Source organism: Narcine bancroftii, chromosome 5 (genome assembly GCF_036971445.1).
Source record: "Narcine bancroftii isolate sNarBan1 chromosome 5, sNarBan1.hap1, whole genome shotgun sequence".
Taxonomy (NCBI): Eukaryota; Metazoa; Chordata; class Chondrichthyes; order Torpediniformes; family Narcinidae; genus Narcine; species Narcine bancroftii.
Window position 1 is genome coordinate 44,387,769 of NC_091473.1, and position 15,706 is coordinate 44,403,474.

General features: G+C 42.1%; 1 protein-coding gene across 1 annotated transcript in view; it reads right to left on the reverse strand.

Annotated features, from left to right (window-relative positions):
* Positions 1–15,706, reverse strand: part of rad18 (RAD18 E3 ubiquitin protein ligase) — a 237,640-nt gene that overhangs the window by 131,763 nt on the left and 90,171 nt on the right. The window contains exon 6 of the mRNA XM_069937290.1: positions 15,283–15,382. Within this exon, the coding sequence (XP_069793391.1) occupies positions 15,283–15,382 (100 nt within the window). The remainder of the gene's footprint in view (positions 1–15,282; positions 15,383–15,706) is intronic.

The following is a 15,706-nucleotide window of genomic DNA, read 5'->3' on the forward strand; positions in this document are numbered from 1 at the left end:
AGAATGGACTGGGAGCCTTCCACTTCTTCCTTGAGCAGAGGCCCAACTAGTTCCCTCCCCCAACACACTCCTTCACCTATCTAAATGTTTTCTCACAACTTCGCCTTCAACCCCAGTCATTTTCTGTAATGTTAGGCCATAGCCACTTGCATGGGCCTGAGCAATGCCTGCCTTTTTCTGGCAGATGTTGTATATCCGTCCTTCAAATCTTTTCCCAGTACATAATGATTGCATGGTTGCTGGACCATGGACAGAAATGTTGCCATGGGAATGGAGCAGGGACTTGAAATGTGATACAAACCCATCAACATCCACAACAACCTTGACTACACCTCTTCACACGCTGTAAGGATTCCATTCCTTTTTCAGAATTCCTCTGATTCTGTGGCATCTGCTCTCAGCCCAAAGTTATCCATGTGAGATAATCTAAGATTTCTTCCTTCAAAACTTACCAGGAGCTGTAGCTTAATTGGGTGTAAATTAGGCAGCACAGACTCGTAGGCCGAAGTGGCCTGTTATCATCCTGTAGGTCTAATTCAATTTGTTTTAAATTCTTCAAAAAAGAAGCCTGCACATCCATATGCAACTCTAAGACAGTGTGTGAAATAAATTATTAGAGTGGCTTCCCCTCTACTACCATCAACACAGCCCTCATCCATATCCTCCATTGACCGTACATTTGCCCTGGCTCCCTGCGCCCACACACTCAAGGGCAGGATTCCCTTTGACATCACCTACCACCTCACCAGCCTTAGTATCCATCACATTATCATATAACCCTCCACCATTTCCACCTCCTGCTACATATCTACCCCCGAGACAGCAAGAAATGCTACATTTGCACCCAAAGCTCCTCTCTCTTCCATCATTCCTGCAGCTTCTGTAGACTCTTGTTCAAACCATTGGCAATTCAAACTCCAAATCCAAACTTTCGATATGATCAAGAAATCTTCAGCGCCTGAGGCCCTTTTTGCCCTCAGCGCTCTCACCAATATCTGTTCCGATACCTGGTTTCAACAAGCAAGTCTCCAGCTTTTGGGGCCCCAAACAGTCTTTCCAAATCTTCCACAGGCTGTGGACTGCTGGCGACTTGTGGTCAAAACTCACACAGGCTCCAGGCTGTTGGATACTTGCGGTCGAAGGACCCATACAGGGTATGAGCTGCTGGAGACTTGCTTGTTGAAACCAGGTATCGGAACAGATATTGGTGAGAGCGCTGAGGGCAAAAAGGGCCTCAGGCGCTGAAGATTTCTTGATCATATCGAAAGTTTGGATTTGAAGTTTGAATTGCCAATGGTTTGAACAAGAGTCTACAGAAGCTGCAGGAATGATGGAAGAGAATCCATGGCATTCAGTGTCTCTGCAGGGATTCTTTTGCTTCTTATTCTTATTGTTAGGGGCACTGGGCAATGCTCATGGCAACTCTTTGTTTGCCTCAAGGTCAGAGGGATATGTGATTTATCCACACTTATTTGCTTTAATACAGCAAGCACCTCCTCCTCTTTAATCTGTATAGGTTCCATGACTTTATTGCTTGTTTGCCTCACTTCCATGGACTCTGTGCCATTTTCCTGAGTAAATATTGATCTCTCTCTTCAGCTCTGGCTCCATACATAACTGACCACTCTAATCTTCAAGAGGTCCAATTTTGTTACTTACCGTCTTTTTACTCTTAATATACCTGAAGATGCCCTGAGGTTCTTCCTTCATCATATCTGCCAATGCAACCTCATGTCTTCTTTTATCCTTCCTGGCTTCCTTCCTTCTTACTTTTTTTTAAAATACTCAAGTACCTCATTTGCTCCATATTGCTTATACCTGCTAAACACCTTTTTAACCAGATCTCAAATATCCCCCAAAAACCAAGGTTCCTTATGTCTGTTAACTTTGCCTTTAATCCTGACAGGAACCTACAAACTGTACTCTCAAGATTTCGCATTTGAAGGCCTTCCACTTACAGAGCACAGCTTTGCCAGAAAACAACCTGTCCCAATCCATGCTTTCTAGATCCTTTCTCACTTCATTAAAATTGGCCTTTCTTCAATCAAAAATCTCAACCCAAGGTCCAGACCTATTCTTATCCAAAATTATCTTGAAACTAATGGCATTATGATCACAGGACTCTTAAGTGTTCCCCTGCATATACATCTGTCATACATCCAGTCTATTTCCCTAATAGGAGATCCAGTATTGCACTCTCTCTAGTTGGTACCTCGACGCATTGATTGTTAAATGTATTCAGGGAAATTTTCTAAATCTCTAAGCAAGCTCGCTCTTTTACAGTATGGGAGCCCAAAGTCAACATGTAGAAAATTAAGGGTAAAACACAGGATTCTGTTGACACTGTGGTTAAGTGCAAAAACACAAATGCTGGAGAAACTCAGCAGGTCATGTCCCCCACACCTTGATGAATGACCTGCTGAGTTTCTCCAGCATTTGTGTGTTTTTTCATGGAGAAAATTAAAATCATCTACTCACACAACTTTATGTTTCCTGTGTCTTTGGATTTGTTCCTCCAATTCCCATGATTGTTAGGTAGTCTATAGGCCCTTTCAGGTGAACCAAACGCCTTTATGTAAAGGTGAAGATTATACCCCCTTGCGGCTAAATACTTACCTACCTGAATGCACTGAGAGTGCCTCCGAGGTGCCAATGCCAACCCTCCTCGGGGAGGGATAATCAGCGGAGCGTTGTACTCTGCCGACTTACCTGAATGTACAGCCATGCTAAGCGGCTGTTTGGAGGCAGGATAATGACTCCATCAGCCCACTACCCAACTCCTGCTACCTGACAGCCACTGCCACTGGGGAGGCAAGGTCGGCGGGGGCCGTCGAGGCAGGGGAGGCCTGGGGGGGTTGTCGGGGCAGGGGAGGACTGCGGGGGCAGGGGAGGTCTGTGGGTGCAGTTAGGGAAGGGGAGATCTGAGGAGGCCTTCGGAGCATGGGCGGTCTGCAGGGGCCAGCGAGGCAGGGGAGGTCTGCGGGGTAGGGGAGGTCTGCGGGGACCAGTGGTGAAGCAGCCGGTGCGGGCTGTGACAGCCCTACCCACAACCCCCCATGCAGAAGGAACAGTTCTGGGAAACACAGAGTGGTTCCACCTGCGTGGGGAATTATGGGTAGGGAAGACAGCCATTGCTATGCTGCATATTTATGACAGGTGGCTCTGCTGCTCCAGTCTCCCCATCTCCATCAGATCCAGGGGGCCTCTGGATATGAATTGGACCCTGGAGCAGCCTTTTTTGGGCTGGTGTCTGAAAGGTGAGTTCATAGTTTTCAATCCGCTCCAGTCGCCGGCCTCAAGGCAAAGGGTTCACCTGAAACGGCCTTTTAATTCATTGTAATCCCATTAATGTGATCATGTCTTTCCTGTTCCTCAGCTCCACCCATATTGCCTCAGAAGACAAACCGTCTAGTGCAGCTATTCTTAACCTTTTTTTGGCCATGGTCCCCTTAGGACTGCTCAAAGTTTATGGGCTCCCTTCCCTGTGAAGCAGTCAAGTTTAATTGGTTTCTTCTGTACTTTTTCTCAACCAACTCATCTGTGGCCTGCCTTCATTGAGAATGGCTGCATCTGTTCTGTCTGAGCAGAACTGTGATATTTTTCTGACATACAATACCACTCCTCCCCTTTCATTCCTCCTGCTCATGACTGAAACAACAGACCCCAAAACATTGCAGGAGTCCTGTCCCTCCTTCAACCAATTTTCACTTAAGGCCACTGTCATAATTCCACAAGCCAATGTACGCTCAAAGCTCGTATGCCTTTCCTCCAGTATTCCTTCCATTGAAATAGATGCACCTGTGAGCATTTTTTCCACCATAGACAACCCTTTGATTTCTTTCTTTATATGCAGTCTTAACATTATCTTTTTCCTCCTTCATTCCACTATCTGCTTTGGCACTCTGATTCCCATCTCCCTGCAAATTTATTTTAAACCCCCCAGAGCAGCACGAGCAAATCTTCCCGCAAGGCTATTAATCCCCGTCCAGTTCAGATGCAAACAGTCCTGCTGGTCCAGGTCCCGCCTTCCCTGGAAGAGAGCCTAATGATCCAGAATTCTGAAGTCATCCCTCCAGTACCATTTCTTTAGCCACATGTTAAGATGCATTATCCTCCAATTTCTAACCTCACTAGCATGAAGGTCATGTCTTTCAACTGGTCACCAAATTTCCTGAACTCTCAATATAGTACCTAGTCACCTTTCCTAACCATGTCATTGGCCCCTAGATGGACCAAAGAAATGTACTGTATAAAATGAAACATTTCTTATCAAAGTGCAAAATGATAGAATAGGATTCACAGAACAGCACAAAGGGATTATTTTTGATCAGATAAACAAGAAAAAATATCTAAACAAAGTGCAAGAATTACATGAGCAAAGGGTGTAAATTGACTTCAGATTTACCATTAAGAATAGTTTAATCCCATAAAATCAGTCTATTTGCGGATGATGTGATAGTGTACTTAACAGAACCAGAACTATCAATAAAAGAACTATATAAGAAATTGAAGGAATATGGAGAAGTGTCGGGATACAAGATAAACGTAAATAAAAGTGAAGCAATGCCTATGAATAACGCGGATTTCTCAAAATTTAAGGAGGAATCCCCATTCAGATGGCAAATGCAGGCAATAAGATACCTAGGTGTGCAAATAAACAAAAATCTAGGCCAATTATATAAACTCAATTACAATCCACTAATGAAAAAATTACAGGACGATTTAGAGCATTGGAAAGAGCTACCACTAACACTGATAGGAAGGATAAACTGTATTAAAATGAACATTTTTCCAAGGATACTATACTTATTTCAGGCATTGCCAATACAACTGACAGAAAAATTCTTCAAAGAGTTAAAGAAAATAATAAGGAGATTTTTATGGAGAGGGGGGAAACCGAGGATAGCACTAGATAAATTAACAGAATGGTATAAACAAGGAGGCCTACAATTGCCAAACTTCAAAAATTATTATAGAGCCGCACAATTAAGGTACCTATCAGATTTTTATCAAACAAGGGAAAAACCAGACTGGACGAGACTAGAATTAGATAAAATAGGGGAAAAGATACCTGAACACATATTATATAAATGGGACGAAAAATTGGTACAACATAGAACTTCTCCAGTATTACACCATCTCCTCAATATATGGAAGAAGATTCATGTAGAAAGAAATAAAATAAATTATCAAATACCAAAACTAATATTGACGCAAAATAAGCTACTCCCTTTTACAATAGACAACCTTTCCTTTAGAAAATGGGAAAAAAAAGGGATTAAAAGAATAGAAAATTGTTTTTCAGGAAGTAGATTCTTATCCTTTGAACAAATGAGAGATAAGTACAATATAACTAGAGATACAGCGCTGGCATATTACCAACTGAGATCCTACTTGAAAGATAAATTAGGAAGCAATTTGAGTTTACCAGAGGGAAGTAACCTTGAATATGTGATTACAGATACAATGTTAATCAAAAGATTTATAACAAATATGTATATCAAACTGCAAGAAAAGGAGAATGAGGAAACAAATGGTAAAACTAAACAAAAATGGGAACAAGATTTAAATATAAAGATAAAAAAGGAAACATGGGAGAAATTATGTTCTGGAACGATGAGAAATACAATAAATACGAGGCTGCGTATGATACAATATAATTGGTTACACAGACTATACATTACACCGCAAAAGTTAAATAAATGGGACCCAACAGTATCTGATAGATGTTTTCGATGTAAAAAAGAAAGGGGAACAACAATTCATGCAATCTGGACATGTGAGAGAGTAGAAAAATTTTGGGATGATCTCAATCAGATATTAAATAAAATAACAGAAAACAATATACCAAAGAATCCAGAGATCTTTCTCCTAAGTAACATAAAAAATAAAGAATTTGGAATTGACTTGGAAGATGCACAAAAAAAATTTGTCAAGATAGCCCTAGCCGTAGCAAAAAAATGTATTATGTCAACCTGGAAATTGGAAGATAATTTGAAAATACAACAATGGTATATAGAAATGAATAAATGTATTCCATTAGAAAAAATAACATATAGTTTAAGAAATAATATTGAAATATTCGAACAAGTATGGGAGCCTTACATTAAATACAATAGCGAAAACCTACCGGGAACAAACATTACCTAAGTTGATGGAAGGAGAAGAAAAGAAAAGAATGGACTCAGTAGAATTTCTGGTGTATTTTTGTTGAATGACAACATTGTCTGACTGAATTAATGCAACCTAGATTGTATACCTAAAATGGATGAGGGGGGGGGTGGGGGGGTGGCTTGGGAGGAGGGAGGGGGAGGGAGAAAAAGTCACTGTAAATGTGTGGAAAAGAAAAAGTGTATATCATGACTATTGTGATTTATGGTGTGAAAAATAAAAAATTTTAAAAAAAAAAAGAATAGTTTAATCCCAGCATTTAACTCTGATTTACAATTTCATTTACTCCTCTTGCATAAATACATTGCGAGACCACCATGAAGAATGCCTATCAAGCCAACCCATGATTGCACTTCGGCAAGTCTGATTACCTAGCTGTACTTTTACTACTGGCGTACAAGCAGAAACTGAGAACCACAGCACCATTGGTGAAGACAGTGAAAGTATGGTCAAAGAGGCAGAGAAGCGCCTGCAGGACTGCTTTAAATCAGTGGACTGGACCACATTTAGACTCAACCTCAAACATGAATGAATATACTATGGCTGTAACAGACATCATCAAGACCTGTGTAGATGAGTGAGTGCCCCAACCAGAAGCTGTGGATGAATCAAAAGATTTGCAACCTGTTGAGGGTGAGGTCAAGGCTGTGAAAGACCTGCGATTCAGATCTCTACAGGAAGTCCAGGTACAACCTATGGAAGGCCATCTTAGCAGAAAAGAAGCAATTTCAAGGTAAGCTAGTAACAGAATCAGTACTCTCCACCTATGGCACGGGTTGCAGACTATTACACCCTATCTGTAAGCCAGATAGGTATGTCCGCATGGTGTGCTGCTTCCCTGGTGCAAGGGTGCGGGATATCTCAAATTGGGTCCAGGATATTCTAAAAGGGGAAGGCGAACAGCCTGATATCTTGGTACATGTGGGTACCAATGACATAGATAAAAAGGAGGAAGTACTGAAAAAGGATTACAGAGAGCTAGGACAGAAACTAAGAAATAGGACAGCCAGGGTGGTGATCTCTGGTTTGCTACCTGTGCCAAGTGCAACTGAGGACAAAAATGGAAGGTTAAGAAAAATGAATGTGTGGCTGAGGGGCTGGTATAAAGGACAGGGTTTTGGCTTCTTGGATCATTGGGATCTCTTTTGGGGAAGGCATAACCTCTACAAGGATGGGTTACACCTAAACCCAAAAGGGGTCAATATATTGGCAGCTAGGTTTGGTACAGCCGTCGGGTGTGGTTTAAACTAATTTGGCAGGGGGATGGAAACCTGTATGATAGGGCAAAGGACAGAAAAGATAAAACAGGAAAAGTTAAGATAGGCAGCGAAAGTAAAAACTCAGAAAGAGCAAGGAGGGTGAAAAAAGCAAATCTGAAGGCTTTATATCTTAATGCAAGAAGCATTCGGAACAAGGTAGATGAATTAGCTGTGGAAAGTGAGATAAACAAATGTGATTTGATTGGGATTACAGAAACATGGCTGCAGGGTGGGCAAGCCTGGGAACTTAACATCCCAGGGTATACGATATTTAGGAGGGATCGGCAAGAAAGAAAAGGGGGTGGGGTAGTATTGATGGTGAGAGAAGGGACCGACACGATTGACAGAAAGGATATCAACTCGGAAGATACGGAATCTATATGGGTAGAACTGAGGAATAGCAAGGGGCGGAAAACGTTAGTGGGGGTGGTATATAGGCCTCCAAATAGTAGTGTAGAGGTGAGGGAAGGCATTAAAAGAGAAATTAGAAAAGTGTGCAATAAGGGAACAGCTGTCATCATGGGAGACTTTAATTTGCATATAGATTGGACTAGTCAAATTGGTAAAAATACAGAGGAGGAGGAATTCCTTGAATGTTTACGGGACAGTTATCTAGACCAATATGTCGAGGAACCAACTCGGGAGCAGGCCATTTTAGATTGGGTATTATGCAATGATAAGGGGCTAATCAACAATCTTGTTGTATGAGGCCCTTTGGGTAGGAGCGATCACAATATGATCGAATTCTCACTCGACATGGAGAGTGATGAAATTAAAACCGAGACTAAGGTCCTGAATTTAAATAAAGGGAATTATGATGGTAAGAGACAGGAGTTGAGTAAGATTGATTGGGTGGCATTTATGGGGGAGTTGACTGTGGATAGACAATGGAAAGCATTCACAGATCTAATGGAGAAATTGCAAAAATCGTTTATACCGGTTTGGCATAAAAATAAACCAAAAAAGGTGACTCAACCGTGAATAACAAGGGAAATTAGAGACAGCATTAGGTCCAAAGAGAGAGCATATCAATTGGCCAAAAAAGGTACCACAAGCGAAGACTGGGAGCAGTTCAAGATGCACCAAAGGAGGACAAAGGGATTAATCAAGAGAACAAAAATAAATTACGAAAGTAAGCTTGCGGCAAATATAAAAACCGACTGCAAAAGCTTTTATAAATATGTCAAGAGAAAAAGATTGGTGAAATCCAGAGTAGGTCCCTTGCAGTCGGAATCAGGGGAATATATAATGGGGAATAAGGAAATGGCAGACCAATTAAATTCTTACTTTAGTTCTGTTTTTACAAGAGAGGATACAAATAACCTCCCAAGGATGTTGGGAAACATAGAGACTAATGCAAGGGAGGAACTGAAAGAAATCAGTATCTCTAAGGACATGGTCTTGGAGAAATTGATGGCATTGAAGGCAGATAAATCCCAAGGGCCTGATAATCTACATCCTAGGGTACTCAAGGAAGAGGCCATTCAGATAGCAGATGCTTTAAGAATTATTTTCCAGAACTCGATAGACTCAGGATCAGTACCCATAGATTGGAGGGTAGCTAATGTTACCCCACTATTTAAAAAGGGGGGTAGAGAAAAAGCGGGGAATTATAGGCCGGTGAGCCTTACATCAGTAATGGGCAAAATGATGGAATCCATTATTAAGGATGTAATAGCGGAGCATATGATTAGCAGAGAAGGGATCGGACGGAGTCAACATGGATTTACAAAAGGTAAATCGTGCTTGACAAATCTATTGGAATTCTTTGAGATGGTGACAGGTAAAATAGATGGGGCAGAGCCAGTGGATGTGGTGTACCTGGACTTCCAAAAGGCCTTCGATAAGGTCCCACATAAACGACTGGCTTACAAAATCAAGGCTCATGGGATTGGGGGCAAAGTATTGATGTGGATTGAGAACTGGCTGGCAGGTAGAAGACAGAGAGTTGGGATAAATGGCTCGTTTTCTGAGTGGCAGGCGGTGACCAGTGGGGTGCCACAGGGATCAGTACTGGGACCCCAGCTGTTCACAATTTACATTAATGATCTGGATGAAGGGATTGGATGTAATATCTCCAAATTTGCAGATGACACTAAGCTAGGAGGGGTTGTGTGCACGGAAGAGGAGGTCAGGAAGCTCCAGTGTGATTTGGATAAATTGAGGGACTGGGCAGATACATGGCAAATGCACTACAATGTGGATAAATGTGAGGTTATCCACTTTGGTAATACAAACCGGAGGGCAGATTACTATTTGAATGGCAATAGATTAAGAGATGGGGAAGTGCAGAGAGACCTAGGGGTACTTGTACACCAGTCTCTGAAGGCGAGCATGCAGGTACAGCAGGCGGTTAAAAAGGCAAATGGTATGTTGGCCTTCATATCAAGAGGGTTTGAGTATAGGAACAGGGATACTTTACTGCAGCTGTACAGAGCCTTGGTGAGACCGCACCTGGAGTATTGTGTGCAGTTTTGGTCACCTTATCTAAGGAAGGATGTTCTTGCAATGGAGGGAGTACAGAGGCGATTCACCAGGCTGATACCTGGAATGGCAGGAATGACTTATGAAGAAAGATTGCGCAAATTGGGATTGTACTCGCTGGAGTTTAGAAGATTGAGAGGGGATCTCATAGAGACATAAAATTCTGGCAGGACTGGACAGAATAGATGCAGATGGGATGTTTCCAATGATGGGAAGATCCAGAACCCGGGGCCATGGATGGAGGATAACAGGCAAACCATTTAGGATCAAGATGAGGAGGAATTTCTTTACCCAGAGGGTGGTGAATCTGTGGAATTCATTGCCACAGAGGGCAGTAGAGGCAGGTTCATTAAACATATTTAAGAGGGAATTAGATCTATTTCTTCAGTATAAGGGTATTAAAGGTTACGGAGAGAAGGCGGGGATGGGGTACTGAACTTTAAGATCAGCCATGATCTCATTGAATGGCGGAGCAGGTTCAAAGGGTCGAATGACCTACTCCTGCTCCTATCTTCTAAGGCAAGTGTGAACACCATAAAGGGGTGTGATGCTTCACTATCCAAGGAGCTGAACACATTCTATGCTCACTTTGAAAAGGAAAATTCAACAGTACCAATGAGAATCCCTGCAGAAGCTGGCAACCCTGTAATATTTGTGTCTGAAACTAACGCCAGAACAACCTTCAAGATGGTGAACCCTCGCAAGGCATCGGGCCCTGATGGCACACCTGGCAGAGTACTGAAAATCTGTGCCAACCAACTAGTGGGTGTGTTCACAGACATTTTCAATCTCTCATTGATGCAGAGGTTCCCACCTGCTTCAAACGGCATCAATCATCCCGGTGCCCAAGAAGAGTAGAGTGAGCTGCCTCAATGACTATCGTCCTATAGCACTAACATCTACTGTGATGAAATGCTTCGAGAGGCTGATCATGGCCAGAATTAACATGTACCTAAGTAAAGATCTGGACCCACTGCAATTTGCCTACTGTCACAATTGCTCCACAGCAGATGCAATCTCACTGGTTCTTCACTCAGCTCTACATCACCTGGACAACAGCAACGTGTACATCATGCGACTCTTCTCGACTACTGTGCAGCTTTCAACAATATTATACCCTCAGAACTGATCAACAAGCTCAAAACCTGGGCCTCTGCACCTGGATTTTTGACTTCCTCATTGAAAGACCACAGTCAGTACAAATTGGAAACAACATCTCCTCGCTAACAATCCACACAGGCGTACCTCAAGGATGTATGCCTAGTCCACTGCTCTACTTGATCTAGACCCATGACTGTGTGGCTGGGCACAAAATGCCATCTACAAATTAGCCGATGACACCAAGGTTGTCAGCAGACTGCAATGAGGAAGCATACAGGAGTGAGATAGACCAGTTAGATGAGTGGTGTAACAACAACCACCTTGCAGTCAATGTTAGCAAAACCATAGAGCTGATTAAGGATTTCTCGAAAAAATGAACCAGTCCTCATTGAGGGGTCAGCTGTGAAAGGGTTAAGAACTTCAAATTCCCAGGGTCAACATCTCTGAAGATCTGTCCTGGGGCCTCCATGTCGATGCAATCACATAGAAGGCTCACCAGCAGCTATATTTCATAAGGTTTGAAGAAATTTGGTATGTCTCTTGCAAATTTATACAGGCATACCATGGAATGCATTCCGACTGGTTGCATTACTGTCTCCTCGGGAGGAGGAGAGGAAAAGACTACAGTCATGAACTCTGCTAGTGGCAGCATTACTCCATCCAGAACATCTACAAGGGGATTCCTCAAGAAAGCAGTCTCTATCCTCAAGGACCTTCACCCCACAGGCCATGCCCTCTTCTCATTGCATCAATCAGGAAGGAGGTACAGGAGCCTGAAAACAAACACCCAAAGGTGCAAAAACAGCTTCTTCCCCTCTGCCATCAGATTTCCTGAAAGGACAATGACCCTCACTTTCTCTTCTTTGTACACCAATTTATTTTTTTTTAATGTAATCTAAAATATTTGCACTGTAATGCTGTCGCAAAACAACAAATTTTGTGTCTTGTTTATGACAATAAATTCTAATTCTGAAATTCTGATTCTGATTTAAATGCATATCTTGACTTCCAATGTGTTGGCTTCATTCATTCATGGTTAAATTATCCAGCATCCTGTTTATAAACATACCAGAGCAACATTCACTGTTTTATAAAACATGGACATTCAAATTCATGCCCTTTGACGGCAACTGCAATGCATATTTTTGCAAATCACCTCAGTCTAATTTAACAATAGAAACCATTCTCAATGGTATCCAATGATGTGACATTCAGTGAAAGAGAAAATGAACATTGGTGGCGCTGCCAGAGCTGCCACTGTTGTGGAACCAGGAGAGCGGGGAGCAGAAACACAGCGCTACTCCGCAGGGTCCTTCCACTGGTCCAAATGCCAACCATTCTGTATATGCTTTAGACAGCCTCTAAAATGAGCTGACCATGTTTTACTTTAAAATCCTGTTCCCAAGATAGTGGCACCTGTGCTGGGCAATGTACCATAAGGGTTGCAGATTCCGGGGAGCAGTGGAACAGTGCATGGGACCAGATACATGGAGAACTCTTTGCATTGAGAAGGAGGAGCATGTGAGACAACCCCATCGGAAGGTGACCGCATCAAATCACCAGTGAGAGGCTCAGCGGATGAAGGATCTACACAGGCTGCTGGAGGCTGGATCATGGGAATCAGATTTCAGAACCAGGATTCAAGGGGATGCTGAGGGCAAGAAGTGCTTCCTAAGGGCCTCGGGTGTTGAAGGCTTCCTAATCATATTGGACTTTTGGATCTGGAGCTTAGGTTGCTAACAATTTAAAAATAATCTTTTCTGCTGCAGAGGCTGTGGGAGCGCTGGAGGCAAATCCACAGACACTCAGTGTCTGAAGGGATTCTCTTTTGCTCCTCTTTCTGTTGCTGTTAGGGGCACCAGGCAATGCTCATGGTGACTCTTCCTTTGCCTTACAGCAGATAAAAGTTGAAGAATACCACGTTGTTTCAAGCCATGTAGTAATCGAAAACAAGTAATCCAGTGGTTGAGAATTTCTCTGGCCCTTGGGGCAGACTGGTTGATTGTCACCAGCTCTGTCTTGAGTGCTGCACCCATTTCTGCTATATGTAGTCAAACAATAATCATGGCTTTTATTAGCAGAATGTCTGCCAAGCTGCCTGTCTCCCCTCTGGCGAGCCTTGCTATACTAACATTTCTATGCATTATTACATGACAATAAATCTTAGCTCAAAATTATCAGTTATTTTATTTAGAAATCAAATTAGACACATGTGATAATCCTCATGCTAGAATTGAAAGCTGAGAGAGTGGATTATTCTTTAATATGTGGAGTATAAGGCTGAGGTCCTTGTGGCACAACCTAATGGTCTACTGAGTCACAATAAACAAGCCATCACTCCCCTGTAAATTGGTATCCTTTGAGGGCCTTTTGATGCAACAAATTGAGAAAATTAGACACCAGATTAACAGCAGCCATGGAGAGAAGTAACATTCACTTGAGGCAAGTCAAATGAAGCAAGTCCACATGGGGCAAGTCAAACCAATGCAGAGCCCGCAATGGCTCTGAGATAGCATCAGAGTGCTGAGTTATTGACATTCATCAACTCAAAAGCAAAGCAGTGCAGGAGTGAACTTCCAAATATAAAACTCAACAGTCATGGGTTTAACTCTCAAACCAAATTGCTGGCTCATTAAATATAACAGTCTTGTTTAAAGTAAGGTGTAAGTGCAATAATGTGCCTGAATTTACAAAACATCATAATAACGATCATGTTTATTGTTAAAAACGTTGTACAATGTTTGACATAGTAAAAATCCTTGTTACCCAGAATTCTAGCAGCCTGCAGTCTCAAGCATAAAAACTCAATAAAATAAATAGTTAACAAATACAGAAGTTTAAAATTAGCGCACCTCGCTGTTAGTTTGCCAATCACCAAACACACAATCTCAAGCAACCGGAAAATTCACCTATCCTGTATCTAGCAATCCTCATAGGTGCTAGATAGCATGGGTTTTACTGTATATTCATTAGATAAAAAATATTCACAGTAATCCTTATATAAGAAAGTTACATGCAATAGTGCAGACAGTCCTCTTGTGGTGTCAGAGCAGTCTATGATTTGTGTAACAAAGGGAGGTTCAAAAGTCCAATAGCTGTTGGAAATAAACTGTTCTTTGTCCAAGAGCTGTTGGTCTTCGACTTCTGTAGCTTCTGTCTGAAGGAAGCAGTGAGAAAAGGTTGTGATCAGGATGAAGGGGGTCCTTCATGATGCTGGCTGCCATCTTAAGGCAGCATTTCACATACATGCCTGCAATATGAAGTCAGAGCCTGTGATGAACCTGGCTATGGTTGCTACCTTATGCAACCTTCTGCTTCCTGGGCACTTCAATTGCCAAACCAGTCTGTGAAGCCACCAGCCAATATACTTTCCACACTGAGTGTTCACCGACAAGCCAAATCTCCTCAGACTCCTTAAAAAGCTAAGGTGTTGGTGTGCCTTCTTCATGGATGCCTCAATGAGCACATCGAGAGGTCCTCTGAAGGACTCCCAGGAACTTGATGGTTCTAACTCTCTCTCATTTCCATCAGTGCGGACAGGTGCGTGGTCCCTTGGCCTTCCCTTTCCTAAAATCAACAATAAGATCCTTAGTCTTGATGACGATGAGAGCAAGATTTTTGTTCTGGTACTACCCAACCAGGTTCTCAATCTCAATCCAGTTTTCTGAATCATTATTCCCATTTATTCAGCCAACAACAGTGGTGTTGTCAGTGAATTTATTGATTTAGTTGGAGCTGAACTCAGCTATGCAGCCATGAGTGCACAATGAATAGAGTAGGGGGCTAAGTACAGAGCTTTGGAGTGCCCCTGCATTGATACTAATTGAGGAGGAGTTAATGTTACCAATCCACATTCATCTACCAACATCATAATCCCACTAAGCTTACATACGAGAGGTAAATAACAGCACAAAAAGTGTAATGCAGCTACTTTACTGAGGAGCTAACACAAACCATTCCTGAATTATCCATGTTGACTACTGATTAATACTTGAAACTAATCCTGTTCCCCATGTTAACACCCAATGTAATAAGGAGAAAAACCACCAGATAAATAATGCAAAACTAGACAATAGGACAATGAACTGCATCATGATCTTTATCACTATGCTACACCTCAAAAATATTCACCATGGCCAAAGAGCTATTGAAATGGAAGATCCTCTTTTCCGATGAGGAAGAAGGAATGGTAATGGAACCATCACCTGTATCAGATGAGGTAGCTTAACGCACAACAGCTATACAAGAGACAATTTGAATACTGTACCTTCGTAAACTTTCCTTTTTATCTTCTCGCATTAGGCAGCTGTCCAGATGCCGGTTAATGTTCATTTTGGGGATAGCAACTGCACAGACAGGGCAATTTACTGTATGAGAAAAGAGAGGAGAATGGAGGTTATGCAGTGGTGCAATTTGTGGTACAGTTCTCTGAACCACATTTCAAGCTTCTCCATTTTGGTTGGCTATCAGCCACTGCCACAGCATATATCCAATGTCATGTCAAATGTGGCTAGCATGGAAACAATCAAAAAAAATTAAATTAAACAATTTTAAAAGTTCAATTAAAAAATCATAGATCCTACTGCACAGAGGGAAATTCAACCTAATGCATCCTCTCAAAGCATTATCCAGTTCATCCCATTCTGCTGGTTATTCCTATAGATCTGCATCTTTTCCTGTTCAAGTATACA